Raw genomic sequence first — 22429 nt, 5'->3', positions numbered from 1 at the left:
ATAGAAAACTGTGGTTTCCATAGTTTCCACACAGCAGCAGACGCACACAATGACGTCCGCTGGCGCATCATAAACACGTCGGATAGTGAAAGTGCATTCGGATTCTCTAAAGTACCGCAATCTCTTCTCCTAAGTCCTTTTGAATTCTCCTATCCACTATCCCTTAACCCCGTGACGTTTCACTCAGAGGTCAAGGAATAGACGATAGGGTTAGAACTTAGGAGCTGATTTTTAAACTATCCGACTGCAGCCGAATAGTCCATTTAGCTTAGGAACCTTCCTAAAGGAATGAAATGACCCGGAAGTCCCTCAGTGGCAGCCATGATAAGTGCCGTTCGAATTCTCTAGAATGATGAGAATGATAGGAAAGGAGGTTTCAAACTTCCTTTATAACCTCCTTTAGCTTAGGAACCACTGGACCTCCCTAACTGACAGGAGAAGCGAAAATGCTGCCCCACAATGCCTTGCAGCCGCAGCATTTGCCGTCACTCAACAGTCGGCCGTTCACGGAAACAACCGATTATGACCGAGAAATGATATCATGAAAGTTACAGTGCTTATTAAGCATTTTAAAACATAGGTGGTAAGTTGCCAAAGTGCTTTGTTTTGCACGTTCATCAGTATTATAATCAAAAAGAAATATGAACGTTAGTTTTTACTGAAATTATCAAATAAAGTCAACATTTCACAGTCTTTACTGAGCTGTGTGGAGTTTGTTCAACTTTTAAAAGATGTTTGAATGGTGATATACACAGTGATAGATGTTAAGGACTAACGTTTATAATAAATACATTTGTATTGATTTTAAGATCTTTAGTTCATACAATCATACGTATTGGGATCATTGGTATTAATGTGGACCGGAGGGAGAGGGTGACGAGCATACATTTCACTTTCCTTTTTTATTTCAATTCCAACTTTGGTCATGAAGAATATGTTTCTCTGGTGTCTCTGATCTTTGGACTATTCGACTGCAGCCGAGGTTTCAAACTTCCTTTATAAACTCCTTTAGCTTAGGAACCACGGGACCTCCCTTGGCGAAAGGAGAGGAGAAAATGCTGCCCCACAATGCATTGCAGCCGCAGCATTTGCCGTCACTCAACAGTCGGCCGTTCACGGAAACAACCGATTATGACCGAGAAATTATATCATGAACGTTACGGTGCTTATTAAGCATGGCCGAACTTCGTTTTATTCTCGGTGTAAAATGCCTATTTAAAGTTACTTTGGCCATTAAAATGCGTTTTGATGTCATTTGATGCGAGAAATATGAGTTGTTATTTCAGATTATGTGTGCAGTGGATGTACATGATCTTTAGTTTGCTAGTTATTACGAAGATTACTTCAGGAAATGGTGTCTATACAACGTTTTCATTGTTACCAAGGTGGTTGCTAGGGACGCTGCTATCGATATTATTTCTGTTATGTTGTGTAACTGTTTACTGGTGTTATCTTTATTGCTACCCCCTTCCCCGTCAAAGTATAGTGTTGGTCCACAGCGCAAACGTATTAGTTTAACAAAATCCGCATCTAAAATGGTGCAGAAACGTTATTTTCCCCTGTGCAATTCCAGTCTCACATCTCACAGCACATCGTCATTAACAAATACAGGAAACAGACCGAAAACACTTTATTCCGAGTGTGCTTGCTTTTCTCTTTAAAAGTCATCACATAACGGCATTGTAATACACGGTTCGGCTGCATTACATATTACATATCTGCTGTAGTTCTCTATTTATAGAGCCCTGATGAGAAGACTTCTAGACAAACATGAGGAACTGCCGCCAACACTGGAAACGTGACGTGGATCATAAATATATCAACAATTAAACAACATCTTACATTTCTTTTCACACAATACGTCTCCTTGCAGTATCAACACTAATTCGGCTGACTTTTATATTTGATCCAATTGGTAGATGGGCTGTATTTACACCATAAAGGTGCACAGCTGATATAAAGGGACACCTAGTGGTTAAAGCATGTTATTGAATTTCATTATTTTTATTATTAGATATTAATATAATCCCTATAAAGTATGTTCATTACTCGTTATTCTCTACTAATAGTTAATTAAAGTCTGTATATAATGACTATTTTGCACATCCCTTTCAATATTTCAAGATTTTCTAAGGTTTATTGACATATCATAATAGGCCTACACAACTGTGGTGTAGTTCTGCACTGAATGAAAAACTTAGGTCGCAGGTTCCTCAACAGTGCATTACAAGATATCTATCAATATTTGTGCATACCTCCAGCAATGTTAACTATGTTGAAGCACTTATTTTAACTGATATTATACATATGTATTATACTCTTATAAGATGTATGTAGATAGTATAAGAAATGTGCAGAATATGACAATTTAATGGTGGAGGTACACATATTGAAAGATGTCTTGTGATGCACTGTTGAGGAACCTGTGACCAAAGTTTTTCATCTCCGACCTTGTCAGGTATTGAACAATCAATAAATAAAGAACACAGAATTATTAAATATAAAACACAGCATTTGTGTGATTATACTAAATGATTTACAAATAAACACCACTGCATATTTACAACTATACACATGCTGATGTAACGCAAATGTTTCCAACTTGGGATCAATAAAGTATATCTTATCTTAAGAGGATTGATGGCTACTGCCATATTTGCAAAATGTGCCTCTGAACCTTGACAAGTGCATGTTTCAGGCTCATCAATGAACAACAAGAGGGGTCACAGACATAAGACCAGCTGTTAAATAAAGCTCTTCTGACCTTAGCTGTCGTGTGGGTATATATTAATGCTGCCCATTATGGGCACAAGCAATTTTCACCCATTTATTAATTATATGTTTTAAATTTGAGTGTTTCCTATCCCCTAAACCTCCAGGGATGTACACAGTTTAATACTGGCAACTTCTTATTATGGGAAATATGAAAACGTCTTTTAAAACTACAACTCCCAGTAGAGACGTGCCATAGATAGAGAACATGTTGCGAAACACAATAGCCAGCATGTGTAGTTCTGGGGACGGGGTGGGGGAGGGGGGACGCGGTGGACCCGTTCAAATCCAGTTTTGGACAGTCTGCCGTGGTTCCATCCCATTTCAAGTGCTGTTCGACGCTCTGCACACTCTCCAATTACAGAGCTTGAGGACTATCACAGGGTTTGTCAAGCGAAGCGGAGAGAATACTTACTTCCGGGTGTAATATTCTGTAAAGCAAATGAGCTGCTCCGACCCTCGGTCCTGACGGACTCCAACTTGTGTTTATTAATCAAACAAATAAATAAACACAAGGATAATTATGTGTTATTGTTGAGTAAATGGAGAATTGCACAGGGGGAAATAACGTATCTATTGTGGTGATTGACATTATTCACCCACGGATCTATGGGTTAGGGTATTGTTCTGCACGGACATTTTAGTGAGCCGGACTTCCTGTCTCCGCCGTTCTTCGCTTCCCGGGCATGAAGCTGTTTACATGTGTTTTGAGATGCTAAATAAAAGTCTAGTTTGTACCTTTGATACCCCGCATTCGACTCCCATCTCTCGGCACCACACTATGCCACAATTAGATGCGGATTTTGTTAAACTAATACGTTTGCACTGTGGACCAACACTATACATTGACGGGGAATGGGGTAGCAATAAAGATAACACCATTTTACACAACATAACAGAAATAATATCGATAGCAGCGTCCCTAACAACCACCTTGGTAACAATGAAAACGTTGTATAGACACAGTTTCTTGAAGTAATCTTCGTAATAACTAGCAAACTAAAGATCATGTACATCCACTGCACACATAATCTGAAATAACAACTCATATTTCTCGCATCAAATGACATCAAAAGGCATTTTAATCGCCAAACTAACCTTAAAATAGGCATTTTCCACCGAGAATAAAACGAATGTCGGCCATGTTTTTTTTTTCTGCAGGGAGAAATGTGAAGATCACGTGACATAGACGCCAGCCATTGTAATACATGGTGAAAAAAAACGTAGGCATCTTACAATTTCAGAGGCGTTTTTGTAGAAATACTACGTCCTACGTTGTGGACCAACGTAGTTATTACACGTTTTTTTATGAGACTGGGTTGGTTTTTACTGAAATTATCAAATAAAGTCAACATTTCACAGTCTTTACTGAGCTGTGTGGAGTTTGTTCAACTTTTAAAAGTTGTTTGAATGGTGATATACACAGTGATATGTTAAGGACTAACGTTTATAATAAATACATTTGTATTGATTTTAAGATATTTTCATAGTTCATACAATCATACGTATTGGGATCATTTGTATTAATGTGCACCGGAGGGAGAGGGTGACGAGCATACGTTTTTTTTAATTTCAATTCCAACTTTGGTCATGAAGAATATGTTTCTCTGTTGTCCCCGTTCATAAAGCATAAAGCAACAGCATCAGAGCACGGTGCAGAGTCTCTAGATGAGTTTACAGTAGTCCCTCCTTCTTATTATACATCCATGTTGTAGTCCGCTATAGAAAACTATGGTTTCCATAGTTTCCCCACAGCAGCAGATGCACATTCATGACGTCCACTGGCGCATCATAAACACGTCAGATAGTGAAAGTGCATTCGGATTCTCTAAAGTACTCCAAAGTCTCTTCTCCTAAGTCCTTTTGAATTCTCCTATCCACTATCCCTTAACCCCGTGACGTTTCACTCAGAGGTCAAGGAATAGGAGATAGGGTTTGAACTTAGGAGCTGTTTTTTAAACTATCCGACCGCAACCGAATAGTCCATTTAGTTTCGGAACCTTCCCAGCACCATATAGATAGAATATTCTATGGCTCTGAACCTTCCTAACGGAGTGAAATTACCCAGAAGTCCCTCAGTGGCAGCCATGATAAGTGCCGTTCGAATTCTCTAGATGATAGGAAAGGAGGTTTCATTCAAACTTCCTTTATAACCTCCTTTTACTTAGGAACCACTGGACCTCCCTTGACGAAAGGAGAGGAGAAAATGCTGCCCCACAATGCCTTGCAGCCGCGGCATTTGCCGTCACACAACAGTCGGCCGTTCACGGAAACAACCGATTATGACCGAAAAATTATATCATGAAAGTTATGGTGCTTATTATTAATAATAATAATAATAATAATATAATAATAGATTTATTTAGTTAGCGCTTTTGCAGGTGCTCAAAGACGCTTTACAGATATAGTGAAAAGAAAAGAAAGGAACAACAAATAAATATATAGTTAAAGTCAAATAATACGAGTTTTTTGAAGGTGGTGAGGACAGTGCAGTCTCTGATGGGTTGTGGGAGTGAGTTCCAGAGGGAGGGGGCAGCGACGGAGAAGGCTCTGTCCCCCCAGGTCCGGTGATTGATGTGGGTGGGGATGGATAGGAGGTTGGCTTCTGATGAGCGGAGGCAGCGGGAAGGGGTGTGGTGGTGAAGCAGGTCTGTGAGGTAGGGGGGGGGGGCTGATTGTTGAGGGCTTTGTGAGTAATGAGGAGGACTTTGAAGTTGACTCTTTGACGGACGGGGAGCCAGTGGAGGTTCTGGAGGACTGGAGTGATGTGGTCTCAGGAGCGGGTGTGGGTGAGGAGGCGGGCAGCAGAGTTCTGGATATGTTGGAGTTTATTGAGGAGGTTGGATGGTATGCCATAGAGAATGCTATTGCAGTAGTCGAGTCGTGATGTGATGAATGCATGAATCAGGGTTTCAGCAGCAGAGGAGGAGCGTGATGGGCGGAGACGGGCAATGTATTTGAGGTGGAAAAAGGCGGTCCTGGTGATGTGATTGATGTGGTGGTTGAATTTGAGCTGACTGTCGAAGATGACTCCGAGGTTGCAGATGTGAGGGGGGGGGGATAGAGTGTGGCTGTCAATGGTGAAGTTGAAATTCTCGATGTCTTTGATATGGGATTGGGGGCCGATGATGATGATGTCTGATTTGGCACTGTTCAGTTGGAGATAGTTTGTTTGCATCCATGCTTGTATTTCTGAGAGACAGTTGGTGAGAGTGGAGTGTGTTGTGGGGGTGATGGTTTTTGTTGAGATATAAAGTTGGATGTCATCGGTGTAGCAGTGAAATTGAAGGTTGTGTCGGCGAATTATTTTGCCAAGGGGGAGCATGTAGAGGATGAAGAGGAGGGGGCCAAGCACCGAACCCTGGGGGACGCCTTGGGACAGAGGAGCAGTGGAGGAGGTGCAGTTGTTGATGTTGATAAACTGATGTCTGTCGGTGAGGTAGGATTTCAGCCAGGAGAGTGCAGTGTCGGTGATGTTGAGTGATGATTCGAGGAGGGACAACAGGATGGCGTCGAATGCTGCGGTGAGGTCGAGCAGGATGAGGATGTTCAGGTTGCCGGAGTCAGAGGAGAGGAGGAGGTTGTTTGTGATTTTCAGAAGAGCTGTTTCTGTAAATGGTAAATGGACTACTTATATAGCGCTTTATCCAGTCTTTACGACCCCTCAAAGCGCTTTACATACTACATGTCATTCACCCATTCACACCCATTCATACAGAGCAGTACCACTTGCTCTAGGACCTAACATTCACACACCGTTGGCCATGCCATCGGGAGCAACTCATGGTTCAGTATCTTGCCCAAGGATACATCGACATGTTGACTGCATGGGCTGGGATCGAACCCACAACCTTCTGGTGGGAAGACGACCGCACTCCCTCGCAGCCACAGTCGCACAGTAGCTGTTTCTGTGCTGTGTTTTGATCGGAAACCGGATTGAAATGGCTCAAATGCGGCTTTCACACCAGCGCTTTTCCCTTTCTAGCTCCGAGCGGGAGCTTTTCTGGTTCAGCTCCGGTTTCCCTTTTCTGCTCCCGCTCTGTTCACACCGCCCAGAGCTGCCGCTGCTGCGTCATGACGTCACCGTTTACGTGCCTGCTTCATAAAATCCAAACCGCGCGGAAATCATGGCGGAAATCCATCACATCGTCGACAACAACAACAATGGCCGACTGTATTGAAGCGCTGTTCGCTTTGATTATCCTCTTACAAAACGAAATGGAAGGCATCGGACGACTTTACAAGGGACGACTTTACTTGGAACTTTACAAACATCACATGCAAAATGCAAGACTTCTTTGTGGTCTTCAGCATCTACCTGCCCCCGCCTCGACGTAAGAGAGACGTAAGCGACGCCGCCTCTTAGCTCCGAAGCTCTTGCCTCTGCTCTAGACCGACAATTATTTGGAGCTGGAAGTGAACCGGATTCCGGAGCTAAGCTTCTGCGGTGTGAACAGGAAAAAACGGTACTTTTCAGGCTCCAGCTCCGAGCCGGAGCTGAAAACGCGTTGGTATGAAAGGGGCAAAAGAGGTCATTGGAGCTGAGGTGGTATTTAAGTTTTGAGGCAATGAGGCAACACGTTCAAGTATTTTTTGACAGAAAGGGGAGATTTGAGATGGGCCGGAAGTTGGACATGATGTCAGGTGTGAGTCCAGGTCTTAATTAAGCATTTTAAAACGTATACGGTAAGTTGCCAAAGTGCTTTGTTTTGAACGTTCATCAGTATTATAATCAAAAAGAGAAATATGAACGTTAGTTTTCACTGAAATGATCAAATAAAGTCAACATTTCACTGAGCTGTGTGGGGTTTGTTCAACTTTTAAAAGATGTTTGAATGTCAATATACACGGTTATAGAACGTTAACGACTAACGTTTATAATAAATACATTTGTATTGATTTTAAGATCTTTTCATTGTTCCTACAATCATACGTATTGGGATCATTTGTATAAATGTGGACCTGAGGGAGAGGGTGATGACGAGCATACATTTCACTTCCCTTTTTTATTTCAATTCCAACTTTGGTCATGAAGAATATGTTTCTCTGTTGTCCACGTTCATAAAGCACAACACAACAGCATCAGAGCACGGTGCAGAGTCTCTCGATGAGTTTGCAGTAGTCCCTTGTTCTTATTATACATCCATGTTGTAGTCCGCTGTATAGAAAACTGTAGTTTCTAGTTTCCACACAGCAGCAGACGCACATTTATGACTTCCACTGGCGCATCATAAACACGTCGGATAGTGAAAGTGCAGTCGGATTCTCTAAAGTACCGAAGTCTCTTCTCCCAAGTCCTTTTGAATTCTCCTATCCAATATCCCTTAACCCCGTGACGTTTCACTCAGAGGTCAAGGAATAGACGTTAGGTATGTCCTAACAGCTGATTTTTGGATTATCCGACTGCAACCCCAGTGTCAACCTATGGCGGGTGTCACGTTGCAGGGCTCGAGAGTAATTATGTTTATGAATTGCGTTGGGTCAGATCCCTTTAAAAGGTTCTCGAATATAATGTATATTGTACGGACTGGTTATAATGTTGATGTGTTTGTTGTTCAGAGTTTGTTTGCATTTTACAGAGGTCAGGGTGGGAGAGTGTTGTCTGGTTGGTTGGGGCTGGAAGAGGGAGGTTCCTAGGGAGAGAGACGCGGGAAGTTAGGAGAGAGCTAGCGGGAGACGTGACGGAGAGTGAGAATACGACAGGGTTAGTGGATTGTTTTGGCGTGGTTACGGCCAACAGTAACCTGTGATCTGTGTAATAAACTCCCGGATAAAAGACAAACTAAGCCTCCCTGTGTTCCTGTAGCGAGACGCTACGATATATGTTATGGAATACATAGCACTTTTTTGGGTAAACACATCATCAAAAAGTTCCACAACTTTTATTTTTTGGACTCATCTCAAATTGTTTTCAATTAAAATCAAATGTGTTTTCAGCTTTTACACTTGGTCCTACACAACAACATGGCACACACTAGAGGTGTTTGTTACTATAGTATGGGTGAGGCTATTGCTCATGTGTACATTCTGGTAGCTGCTGTTCTCTATCAGGGCTACATCATCACAGACATTGGCAAACATGGCATATCTTAAAGTCAAACATGCTAAAAGTAATGCTTGCAAATGTACATGTAATCTGAATACATGTGTTCCCAGTGGAAACTTGGATAGTTTATTTTTGTAATATGCTTTACCTTTAAGTAAATACAACAAGACAATTATAATCGGTAAATTAGGGGAGAGTGGGGTAAGTTGAGCCATTTTTTAGTTATGCTGTCCAGCAAGGAGAAATGACACATAGTAAAAATGAAAACACACGTATAATTCAGGATGTCTCCTATCAATGGCAATGATAATAATTAATATTTGATCAAGGGCTGTGAAAATATTACTTCTTAAAAAAAGAAAAGAAATGTGGCTCAACTTGCCCCAGTGTAGGGGTAAGTTGATCCAGGTCAGGGGGTAAATTGAACCATACCTGTTCAAACCTGGGCATACCTACAACAAATCTTAAAGGTATATAAACAATAAATAACAAACCAAATACAAGCTTAGTTTTTCAAATATTTTTAATATCAATTTCGATTGAATTTATTGATTTTTTTTCAACATGTTAAAAGGAAAAGTAATCATACAAATGGTGATACAATTTCATACATCTTACCAATCAAACACAGGGTAAATTCAACTTTAAATGTAGCCTACAATGAGCTCTTATAATCAACTTGGCCTACTTTAATTAATTTCTCCATTGAAAAACTGACTCAATTTACCCCAAGGCCCATGGTTCACTTTACCCCATAGCCACCATAGCAGTGTGCAACTCGATTTTGACAAGAAAGCAACTGGACACTTCTAGAATTGTGTGAGTAACATTCTGTTTTTAGACTTCTCTGTTTCAGTGTGTGTACTCTGTATCAATGCTCTGTAGTTGATCTGACTGAAATTGTGATTTTAAATATCAAAACCGCTACAGTATCTGTCAGGCAGAAACTTGGGACAGGTAATTTGACTGAAAACCTTAAAACTGAACTAACTGACTGGTAGGGTTAACTTTGATTTAAACATTTGTAGAATACTAAGAGCTTTATTGAGTAGGTGTAACTGTATTAAGGGTTAAACTCATAACTTTATAACTTAGGGTTTAATGTAATTGACTTAAAAGACAATAACGAGTCAGGAGGAAGCCAGTCTCGATTTCCTTTTGAGGGCCACCAGCTGCAGAGAGTTAACTAATTAAAGGGATGTGGCCCCACAGCTGTGAGAACTCAGCAATCAGGTGTCCATTTTAGGTAGCACTTTCCTGGAGCGTCAGACAGGCGAAGACTGGCAAAGACATTAGTGTCCTGCGGGAGTCAAAGAGGAGGCAAATCCTACTTTGATTGAGCTAAGTGTCGCTGGTGTTTTATTTTATTTTATTTGGTTGTTTAGCCCCTCATGCTATAATCATGTGTGTTTTCTTCATTCCTGTTTATGTGTCTTCTCGCAATTATCACTGGCCCCGTGTATCTCGTAATCGATATAACCGGCCTGCTCTCGTCTATCCCACATGCTCCACTGACATCCAACATCTAGTTTCAGGCGGCCTGTGGAACTGCCAGTCAGCTGTTCCTAAGGCTGACTTCATCTCTGGCTACGCCTCCCTGCAGTCTCTGGATTTCCTTGCTCTCACTGAGATGTGGATTACTCCATCCAACACATCCACCCCAGCAGCTCTCTCCACAGCATATTCCTTCTCCCATACACCCAGACCCACTGGCAGAGGAGGTGGCACTGGTCTCCTGCTCTCTCCCAAATGGAGCTGTTCCCTCTTCAAGCTACCTAACTTCACTCCTTCCACCTTTGAATTCCATGCCGTCACAGCAACCCATCCTATACAATTAACCATTGTTGTTCTCTACCGTCCACTAGGCGCCTTGGGGGACTTCTTGGAGGAATTAGATAATCTCCTCTCACACATCCCTGAAACTGGTCCTCCCGCTGTACTTCTCGGAGACTTCAATCTCCAGACGGGGAAGATAGACGAACTAACATCTCTGTTAACCGCCTTTGCTTTCTCACTGTCTCCGTCCCCACCAACTCATAAAGCTGGCAATGTCCTTGATCTCATATTCTCAAGGAACTGTGCTACTTCTAACCTCTCTGTAAACCCGCTCCACACCTCCGATCACTTCTTCATTTCATTCTCTCTACCCCTTTCCAAACATAACAAACTAATCTCTTCTCATCCTGCACCTGTCCGCCGTAACCTCCGTTCCCTCTCCCCCTCTACCTTTGCTTCATCGGTGCTCTCAGCCCTCCCTTCCTCTGACTCGTTCCAATTGCTGCCTCCAAACTCTGCTGCAGAAACTCTCCTCTCTACTCTCTCATCCTCTCTGGACTCTCTCTGTCCTCTCACATCTCGGCAGGCTCGTCAGTCCCCTCCTGCTCCCTGGCTAAATGATGCACTGTGTGCCAATAGAACCGTCCTTCGGGCAGCAGAGCGGAAATGGTGGAAATCCAAACACCGTGACGACCTCCTAACCTATCAGGCTCTCCTCTCCTCTTTCTCTGCTTCGATCTCTCAGGCAAAAAGTACTTTCTTTCAAGATAAGATCCAATCTTCCTATTCCAATCCCAAAAAACTATTTTCCATCTTCTCCACCCTCTTGGACCCTCCCCCCTCCTCACTTTTGTCAAGCGACTTTGTTAACCACTTTGAAAAAAAGGTTGATGATATTCGCTCTTCTTTTTCTGACTCACCTCTACTCACCGCTGGGTCACCAGACCCTGCTTCCACCCACACACTAACCTCCTTTTCCCCTCTCTCTCCAAGTGAGGTTCTTACCCTCATTACCTCTGCCCGCCCTACCACCTGTCCTCTGGACTCTATCCCTTCAAACCTCCTTCAGACTATCGCTCCTGATATTCTACCGTTTCTCACCCATTTCATCAACACTTTTCTAACTTCTGGTCACTTTCCAAACAGTCTCAAGGAGGCAAGAGTAAACCCTCTCCTAAAGAAACCCACTCTCAACCCACCTGATGTTATAAACTACAGGCCTGTCTCTCTCCTCCCGTTCCTGTCTAAAACACTTGAACGCGCTGTCTTTAGACAACTCTCCCGTTATCTCCATCAGAACAACCTTCTGGATCCGCACCTGTCTGGTTTCAAGGCAGGTCACTCCACAGAAAACTGCCCTCCTTGTTGTCACTGAGGAAATGCACACTGCTAAAACAGCCTCCCTCTCCTCTGTCATCATCCTTTTGGACCTGTCTGCTGCATTCGACACGGTGAACCATCAGATCCTCCTTCGCACTCTCCAAGAACTTGGAGTTTCAGGCTCTGCACTTTCCCTCCTCACCTCATACCTCAAAGACCGCACCTACAGGGTTACTTGGAGAGGGTCCGAGTCCGACTCTTGTCAATTAACTACAGGGGTCCCTCAGGGCTCTGTTCTTGGTCCCCTCCTCTTCTCCTTGTACACAAACTCGCTCGGATCAGTCATTAGCCCGCATGGTTTTTCATACCACTGCTACGCTGACGACACCCAATTAATTCTGTCCTTTCCCCGCTCAGAGACCCAGGTCGTCGCACGCATCTCTGCTTGTCTAGCTGACATCTCTCAGTCTGATCATCACCTCAAGCTCAACCTTGACAAGACTGAACTGCTTTTCCTTCCGGAAAAGATTGTCCCACTCTTGACCTAACAATCAACATTGACACCTCTGTTGTTTCCCCGATAACAACCTGTCCTTCACTGCAAACATCGCTGCTACAACCCGCTGCTGCAGATACACACTTTACAACATCAGGAGGATGCGTCCCCAGCTGACCCAGAAAGCGACGCAGGTTCTGGTCCAGGCTCTCGTCATCTCACGCCTAGACAACTGCAGACTCCCTCCTGGCTGGTCTACCTGCATGTGCCATCCCGACCTCTGCAGCTCATCCAGAATGCAGCGGCTCGCCTGGTCTTCAACCTTCCTAAATTCTCCCACACCACGCCGCTCCCTCCACTGGCTTCCGATAACTGCTAGAATCCACTCAAGACATGGTACTTGCGTACCATGCTGCGAATGGATCTGCCCTTCCTAATCCAGGGACATGATGAAACCGTACACCCCAGCACGTGCTTGCTCCGCTCTGCATCAACCAAACGGCTCGCTGCACCATCGCTGCGAAGGGGATCCAAGTTCCCATCAGCAAAAAAACACGTGGGTTTGCTATCCTGGCTCCAAAATGGTGGAATGAGCTCCCCATTGACATCAGGACAGCAGAAAGCTTACACACCTTCCGGCGCAGACTGAAAACTATCTCTTTCGACTCCACTTCGAGCGATAGAACTATTAACAAAGTCACTTGTATACTAATAAAGGGCTGGGCTTATCTAAAGCCAGTTGAGTAGCACTTGAAATGTTTTTGCTCTATGAAGCCTGATGTACTTATATGATTCTGTTTTCTTCAAGTTTGTATTTTGTTGGTCGAGACGCACTTATTGTAAGTCAACTTTGGAATAAAAGCGTCAGCTAAATGTAATGTAATGTAATGCCACCATTTTAGAAAAAATAGCCAAGCATTACAATTCAGAGTCATCTTTAGCTTAATGATTCACATGATTCAATACGCTGCCAACACAACATATACAATGTGTTTAAACCTGGAAACTTTTTTTTGACATGACAGCCGATTCAATGTTATTAAGGAGCCTAAATGATGAACACATTTTAAACAAATACTTAAAACCTTCATAGTAAATTATCCTCATGTAACTAATCTTAAAGACGCAATAAAAACATCCTTCACTCTGGTGACATTAAAGAGAGGTGATATTTTTATTGATTTCAGATTCAAAATAAAAGTATTCACACAAACACATATTGAGTAAATGGGGCAATAATAGCTCTTCACCCTTCAAAAACAAAGAAAAACAAAAAATAAACTGTTGCATTGCCTGCCGCCACTTCACTATTACCGTGGTGTTACCGGGAAACATCCCATTCAACAAAAAAAAAAATCATTTATAAAAAAGGAGGAATAAGCACACATTAATAGAACAGAACTGAAAAACGACTGGCAATACTAACAGTGGTACTAAAAGCAGTACTTTATTGTGTAGTACTGAGTAGTTAGTAAGCTGTTGAACTGGAGGTTCCCTGTTGTTGATGCTCAAATAAGCTAAAGTGTTACCAACCTTAACACAGAGAGAATGGAGACAGACCCAAGAGTCCAAAATAAACCTCTCACAGCACCCACCAGGCTGATAAATATATTTTCTGAGAGTATTTGTTAACAGCCAGGAAACGGATATAAATATACTCACAATACTTGATGTAATACACTCTTAGGTGTGCCATTATGAGCTATATTAGGTACTATACTATGTTGGAGTTATTTCAGACCTGGGTCCGCTCTCAACGTCCTCTTTCACTAAACGGTAACTTAAACTGGGTTAAATGCATAAAACTGGAGGTTGAGGTAGATTTTTCCTGAGAAGTTGTAAGACACAATAGCCTGTTTCAGTTAACTTGAAGACACGTGAAGCCCACACACACACACATCCCTAAAATAATCCCATTATTAATCATCATCATCATCATCATCATCATCATCATATTAATAAATGTGCTCTACAAGTAATCTCGGTATGCCGGGTTTGCTATAGCGTATCCAAAAAAAAAACAAAGAAAGAACAGGTAGTGGAACATGATATAATGCATAGCCCTAAAAAGCCATATTTCAGACATATTCTATTTAATGAATCTTAGTAATACAGGTTATTTCATACAACAATTGTCACAGCAGTAGGCATCTTGTTATTTCTAATTTTCCTTGTCCACAGTCCCCCTGATGGAGATAAAGTCAGTGGTGATGTTGAGTCAAAAGCCCCCAAAGCCCACATGCACCTTAACCCGTAAATGTTCCATCAGAATTTCCATGTCAGCAACATGTGCGAACAAGAGCCAAGAGTTTTTCGTTTTCCATGCAAGACACTCTGGTTTCAAGACGTTCTTTAGCTAGGCTCTGGTGGGAATAAAAGCAGCACTATTTCAAGGTGAAAACACTTGAAGTTATGACAGAGCGAGCAAGTCAACCACAAGAGACTGCAGGGGCTTGTGCTGATTGGGAGTCAGCCCATGTAAAGCACTACATTTACGACCTTCCTGGATTGACTGGAAATCAAACACCAAGACAAAAAAAATGTGAGATGAAAATCAGTCCGATGGGGTTATTGTTTTTCTGATCTGTATAACAGCACATGAATGCACCTAACAAGCAGACTTTTTTTAAATCAACCCAAGCGTTTAAACTGCATAACCACCACAATAATATAACTTGTCAAAAGGAAGAAAGAAAACAAAGCGACTACAGACACATAAAAAGCAGCTGGTAGCATTCAGAAATAAATACCAGTCTGACCATAAAACCTGATAGAAATTCTTCTCCAGACTCAGAACAAACTCTGGTAAAGAACAGAGTTAAGACTGATATAGTTTTCACAGCTACTTTGCTCCAATGTTTTGTAAATTATGGAGAAACCTGTTTGACCCCAGCAAAGAGAAACAAGCAAGATGTTTGATTATTGATTGTTTACTAGTTTAAATAAGTAAACAAATTCTGTAATTAAATGCCTCTAAAATAGTTTGTTTCAGTGGAGCCTTAATGTGTCCAGTGATGAGGCCTTGTCACTTTAAAAAAGAAAACCCTAAGTAGTGAAATGAAGAAATTAACACTTAAATATGTCTTTTGTTTGCAGCAAATGTCCACAATGAAGGACAATAAATCTTCACAGCCTTAGCTCAGACTTTTTTTGCCTTTCCCTTTAGGAAATGTGAACTGATAGTGCGTCATAACAAAACCTTCCACTGAGGGGAGCTCTCAGTAAAGAAGATGAAGCTTGAACTGAACCCTGAACTGTACTAACATCTCTGACTTCCCTTGCATAACCAAAAGTTATATCTTATATCTTATTGTCTGTGGTCATTACAACCTCTTTCATAGTACTTAATAACCAGCATCAATATCGTTTTGATGAGGTTTTTCTGCTTGAACACAACCTTGAAAAGTCTGTTTTGGCTGAAGCCAAGGCTTTGTTATTCTTGAGGTAGAAGCGGGCTCTGTGTGGTTGAAGGGATGTCAGAGTGTTTGGAGGTATACAGTGTTAATGTCTCCTGATTGTCGCTACCACACAAGACCTGCCGTGCACATACAGTACAGACAAGAAAGATAGAGAGCTGCAGTACCTCCACTGTTCATATGCAAATATCCCAGAGAGGGAGACAATAGATTTATACGATAAACATGGATCCATTGAAGGGGGCAGGTGCCTGAATGTTGCCCTCGGGGGTCAAAAGGTCATAGGGTCAAAAACCTAAGAAAGCAGTTGATCCTTTAGATCAGTATTGATTGAATTGTGCTCTCTCGAGCGGCCCTCCCCCTAAACTAATGCTTTCAACCACAGCATGTCTCTATTTGATTGTCAGCCATCACCAGTAACTGTGACATCTGCTACTCACGCAGAGAGAGAGGCATGCTGAGACTTCTGCGTGTTACCAAATTGACCAAGTAAAAACATCAGTTTACATTGTAATCTATGAAATTAACAGTTGCCTTAACGGGGGAATCGAGGAGAAACTAACTGAAAACTGAGCTAAGACCTGAATGGGAATTCTTGACATCATACTTTATCCCTATAAAACACCAAATTGTGATGACTTTCGATCGGCCAGTTAAAGGTAGCTGGTGAAAAAGCCTTTACTTAAATTTAAATCTACTTTCTCCAGTTTTCTGGAATCAAACAAACTTTTTTGATGCTCTAAAATATTGGTAATTGAGCTTGCTATGCATATAAATAATTCAATAGCCATATCTTAAACAATAACGGAGAATAAAGACACATCAGATATGCCTGCTGCATGCTAAGAAGAAGCCAGATTGATATGTACATTTGTACTGTAGGAATACAAATTCATCTGTGACAAATCTACATAAAGAACCTGAACATTAATCAATCATGGGCTAGGTGTACTGTAGGTGGTTGGATCTAAAGAGTAGCATTAGACTGATAATAGTGCGAAAAGGCGGGGGGGGGGGGTAACAACTGCTATCGCAAGTCTTCCTTTTTATATTTGCGTTTTTTAGTGTTTGAGGTTTTTGCATTTCAAACAAGCTTTCTCATCACACTTGAAATACAAAGTTTTTGCTATTGAGTAGTCAAACTATAATTTTCCTATTTTTTATTTATGATTAACAGCTAACAGTTACAGTCCAAACAGTCACATGCGGACACAATATTATTAAATAGCCATTAAAGGTTAGTGAGCCGCATAATTCTCCAATGTTATTCAAACGTCTGTTTATAGTGTGACGACCCCAGCGTCCTCTGCCTCAGTCCTGTGTAGTGTGTGTGCGTGATTGTGTGTGTTGCAAGGCCTTGGCTGGGGGAGCTGAGATGCCATTGTGCACAAATGTAAACCTCAAAAACACTGACAAGCAAAATGGAAACTATGCAGCAGGAGCACTTTCTTCCTGTAGGTGGTGACACTATTGACCCGTAATACTCTTTGGTCACTAAGCCTTATTCCCAATGTAGCAATTTCCGATTTAGACATGTTTGACTGTGCTATTATTCTGCCTTTTAGCATCCTTTATATACGCATACAGCAAATGTAGAATATGCGTCCCAATTTGGGATCTTCTGCAGTTTGCAACACATGGTATTTTGCCAGCTTAAGATCATTGAATACAAACTGAGAAAGAGAGGCATGCTCAAAAGAAAAGCTTACATTTCAAAATGTTGACTGGAGTAAAAGTGGAATATTCATTATCATCAGTCATGTCAACAGTTAGTTGTTTTTTTTGGAATAAAGGCAAAAAGGCTTGTAAACAAAGTCTGTGGTTTTCCACTTCGTTGAGATCAACCAATGAGATCCTGTCTCTGCTTCCAGCTCTACCTTTGACAAAAGTTGTAAATTAAACTAAACCTTCACTTGTCTTTTCTAGAAGGTAACAAAACTAGGACAATCCTCACTATTTTACCATCTTAAAGATAACATTTAATTATTGTATGTGACTCTGAAAGAGAGTTGTAGGCTGTCAGAGAATGGAGAGTACTTTTCAAAACTAGTCTGTGTTTGTGTTGCAGCTGGTGGTGACTTCCCATTGAGGGGCGCGTCCAAAATCAAAGCCGCGACAGCCATCTGGTGATATTTGACTGAAACAGTAAAAAGTGATTGGACGGAGGTACTGCTGACTCTCTGGTCCTCTCATGCTGTGTTAAGGCCTTAGAACAGAACCCACATACAAAGCCTGATTTACTTCCTAACGTCAGTAGGAATGAGGCTGCTTTTGGTGGGGGTAGAGTAACAATATCTAACAGTCCAGAGAGGTAGCACAGGTTACAATTCTAAAAGCTGAATGATTGATCTACTTTAAATGGCAAAAACACAACTTTACATGAATGTTATGGTATCTTCACTGTGGCGGATTTAACTTTTTACAAATCTCACTGCAGCAAGTGTTGATAGAAACACTAAGACACAAGCGGGTGCTCAGCTGCAGCTACAATTACCTCTGAGATCACATTGTCAAAGCCCTAATTAAACAACATCTAAAAACAGTCAAAGGATCACAAGACATTCTCTGTAATATCCTTGACAGCCAGTCTCAAGGAGACCTGGTCCCTGTCACAGCACAGGATTAGAAGCACTTGGATCAGAAGAAGCACTAAGTCATGCAAAACACAAAGCTGAAATAAAAATAAAAGCATCTGTTAACTATAATACAACAACAACAAATCAGATTTAAGCTAAAATAACACCTGATTGTCCATGTAAGTGTCTCCACAATGATAGGGATTTAGTGGATACACGACTCCTCTGATTTAAAATCACAAAACCACAGTTTTCCTGCCTCATTCCTGATTGCTGAAAGGCTTCATCTACAAATACAGGCATGCATATGACCTGAAGACAATCACTTCACTAGAAGGCCAAGTAAGAAAAACAAGAAGATGAAAACCGTTCTTTCTGCAGAGAAAGATGTTGAAAAGCATTGCTCTGGCTTTGTCAAGATATTGTACAAAGCGATGAGCATCAGACACCTGAGAGCAGTCGAAAATAGTTATTATTCACATACAATCTGAACCCCGAACAGCAACAGTCTGTGTGGACGCTACTGAGGCTCCGAAAGTCCAGCGTGTTAGCTGCGGCGAGGGTAAAAGAAAGGCTAAGAGTTCATATCCCCGCCTGCAGAACTGACCTTACTCTTACAAAACAGCCATTTTGAACTCAAAGCTAACTCACAAAATACCTGCAAGATTGGCACAGATACAGTATACATTAAACTGGCCTCATGTCAACAAGCAGGTTTTAGATAAAAACATTATCCAGCTGTAACGGGAGAAGCATGACAGCTTCAGAGCATTCATTAGCTATGTAGCATTGTAACCACTCTTGAGATGCGTTTTACATTTTTGTTTCAATCTGTGCACTAATATGATGTGTATCTCGGTACACAACAGGAGTGACCGCAATCTCCCTAATAGAGATCCAAAATGGCTGCCTTGCGAAAAAGGTTTTACACAAAATGAGGTCACAATGGTACATTGTTATATGCCCTGAAGAAAACATATACCTTAAAAGCTTTACTGATTAAAAATAGAGAATATTCATATTATCTTTTTTTTTTTTTTAATATAATTCTAAATATATTTTTTTCCTGCAGTGAGAGGATTGTTAAAGATTTAAAATTAAATGATAAAACACAGTAAAGAGAATAACAATAACAACAAAAAGTTAAAATAAAATAAAAGAATCTACCCCGAGAGGATAAAACATTGCTGTCAATCAGTAGCTGTGTTTGTGTGTAAACAGTGCATTACCCTTCCTGGTTATTACCTTCTCTTTTGTTCTCCAATAATCTGTACATTTATGCAGAAATAAATAATTCACAGATTGTGCATACATATTTGTTTAGCATATACTGGTTCTCAGTTGAGATATTCTTTGTTTTTTCCCCGAAATAATTTTGGCTATGAAGAACAAAAGAGGTGAGTTGATGAGAGAAAACCCGAGATAGTGTAATTCAAGTGATCTGAGTTTCAGTTTGAGTCTCTCTGTACAGTCTATGGTTCTTCTCTTTTTGGCATAGATTATGTAGAAAATGAGGTTGATTTTTGGCATTACTTAGCGTGGTAATAAAAAAAAAAAAAGGCTGGGGTTTGTTAAGACAATGGGTTGCTTGAGGTTGAGGTAGGTGTGTTCTGGTGCTGCGCTGGAGCAACACGACTGCTGACCATCTTGTTGGAGACGGACGATCCGACTGCACCAGACAAAGCTGCCCCTGCTGCTGCCTGAGCAAAAAGAACGCCTGCACAGAAAAGATTAAAGGAAAAATACGGTTCAAAATACAGAATATATTTCAGCAACGAAACTCGACATGAAATTAAACAAAAGACTGGGAAACCAAGAGAATTTCATAAAGTTGAAATGACACCATTGCTTTTACCAAACCTGACAATCATACAGTGACAACAAGAAATATTTACAACAGATCACTTCCCCTTTGTGATCTGGCAAGGCTACAAGGCTACAAAGAAACACGTTCTTCCAGTTTCCAGTCTTTATCTGAACAAATGCTGATCAACTCAATGAATGTCCCTGAAAGGGCTGTACTGAATTGTAAATGTTAATCTATATTAAGGTCTTACAATTAGTCTTTAACAACCTATGACAACACATTTAAAGAGAGATGTGTTATATTGGTATATACATTTAATTTATTTCTGTCTTTTTGAGTCAGAAATAAAGTCAACCTTATGAATGAAGCTTGCACTCCTTGGTACAGCCCTATTTTCTGATGGTATATCAAATTATAGTTTATATTTACTATGTAGTGATAAGCAGGGATCCCTGTGCCACATGACAGTGTTACTCACCGGTGTACATCACGCCGTTGAGCTCCACTGACATGCTGATGCTGCCTGTGCCGTTGGTGGTGAGGTTCAGGGCCGAGTTCTGCCTGCTCTCTGTGAGGGAGACAAACAAACAAAACAATTACACCCCATTACATGATGGTGGCACAAGATGTGCTAAAATTACAATATGTTAAACAAAGAAAAGATCATAATTCTGGTTAGAGTAGGTATGTTTGTGACGTATCCTAGCTGAAGTTTGTACTTCAAAATAAGTTTCTTACAATCAATGTTGTTTTACATATTAACTTGAGTAGCACTTGAAATGTTTTGGCTCTATGAAACCTGATGTACTCATATAATTCTGTTTTCTTCAAGTTTGTATCTTCTTGGTCGAATGCACTTGTCGCTTTGGATAAAAGCGTCAGCTAAATGCAATGTAATGTAACTTATCTTTTTGCATGCTATTTACTTATACTAATAAACTGCATTTAGGCTCCTTCATTGGCCTACTGTTTGACATATGTTTACCTATCTGTCCAATCTGTCCTCCCCCTAATAGGAACTTTGATTAAAATGTATTTCTATTAAAACTGGGAATTTGTATGTCCATTACAACAAATCCTGAATGAAAATTCTAGGCAATATTTCGGCCATTAAATGTTCTTGTAGAAGCAGTCCAGAGTTGACTTTCCTCAACTGTCCAAAACCAACAGCGCCAACAGGCATTGATTGTTTGATATAGCCAACATAAATTGGTGCTATTTAATTAAGTGAACTTTATCTTCAAGATCTATGTGTGCTATATTTTTTACATCTGGGTATTCAAAGTTGGAACTTTGTGTGTGAACTTGCAAAACCTTTAAATTCCTCTGAAGTCACCTGTATTATCAGTACTGAGAAACTGTTTGCGTGCTCAATCAGATAGACAGTAACCAAGGAAACTCGGCTATTAGATCAAAGTGTCAGCTGGCAGAAGGGAATCCCCGCTCAGTCAGACACACTCATGCCCTGTATGTATGCATGCTGCTCCTATAAGCTAAACAGGTCAACATATAGGCCTGCTATGGGTTACTTCCTCCCTGTCGGCTGCTGTGGTGTGTGGTGAGATGACAACAATGGCTTGAGAAACTAACTGCCAGGAAGAGGGAGAGGGTGTCGAATCCAGCTTGTGTAAATTCTAAGGAAAAACAATGAAATGTAAAATCCACAGCAGATGTGGTATTATTGATATGCACCTTCTTCCATTATTGTGGATTCTTTTAAAATGTTGTTCTGAGGTAGATTTGTCTGGAAGATCATACTTTGTGCCGATTGATTATGTTAATTCTTAATACATGAGTATGGATTTTCTTCCTTTATCCATGCACATGTTGCCCTGAGGCAATGTCATTAATCACCAGGGGATAAAATTGTATTCTTATGTGTTTAATTGTATATATTGATGTCTGTTGAACCAATACCCCCTGTACGTATCTGCTGCAAACGTTCAGTCTGACGGAAAAAGATGGCAAAGCATTAACCCTTTTTTAATATAACAGAGCTACAATTTTATTATGTTGTCAGACCAAAGATGAGTTCTACTTTTATCAGCTATCAAGAAATTACCGTTTTATTTATTTAAGCTGTGGTGGATTCACTCAAGTAGAAGTAAAAGTACTGAATTACTAGTTGATTCATTAGATTAAATTAATACAATAATGATATTGTTCTCAAACTGGTCTTAATTCATGACTTAACGTAAAAGTAGCGAGAAGTGCAAAAAT

General features: G+C 40.9%; 1 protein-coding gene across 2 annotated transcripts in view; it reads right to left on the bottom strand.

Annotated features, from left to right (window-relative positions):
* Positions 1-14823: 14823 nt before the first annotated feature.
* The window catches only part of arid3a (AT-rich interactive domain 3A), a 55467-nt gene continuing 47861 nt past the window's right edge, over positions 14824-22429 (bottom strand). For both annotated transcript variants that reach the window (XM_034081317.2, XM_034081318.2), the window contains exons 8-9: positions 20688-20777; positions 14824-20119 (exon numbers count right to left, since the gene is read on the bottom strand). In XM_034081317.2, the coding sequence (XP_033937208.1) occupies positions 19974-20119; positions 20688-20777 (236 nt within the window). In that variant the 3' untranslated portion in view covers positions 14824-19973. The remainder of the gene's footprint in view (positions 20120-20687; positions 20778-22429) is intronic.

Source organism: Pseudochaenichthys georgianus, chromosome 4 (genome assembly GCF_902827115.2).
Source record: "Pseudochaenichthys georgianus chromosome 4, fPseGeo1.2, whole genome shotgun sequence".
Classification (NCBI taxonomy): domain Eukaryota; kingdom Metazoa; phylum Chordata; class Actinopteri; order Perciformes; family Channichthyidae; genus Pseudochaenichthys; species Pseudochaenichthys georgianus.
The sequence above is the reverse complement of the archived record's forward strand: the minus strand, read 5'-3'. Positions and strand labels throughout refer to the sequence as shown.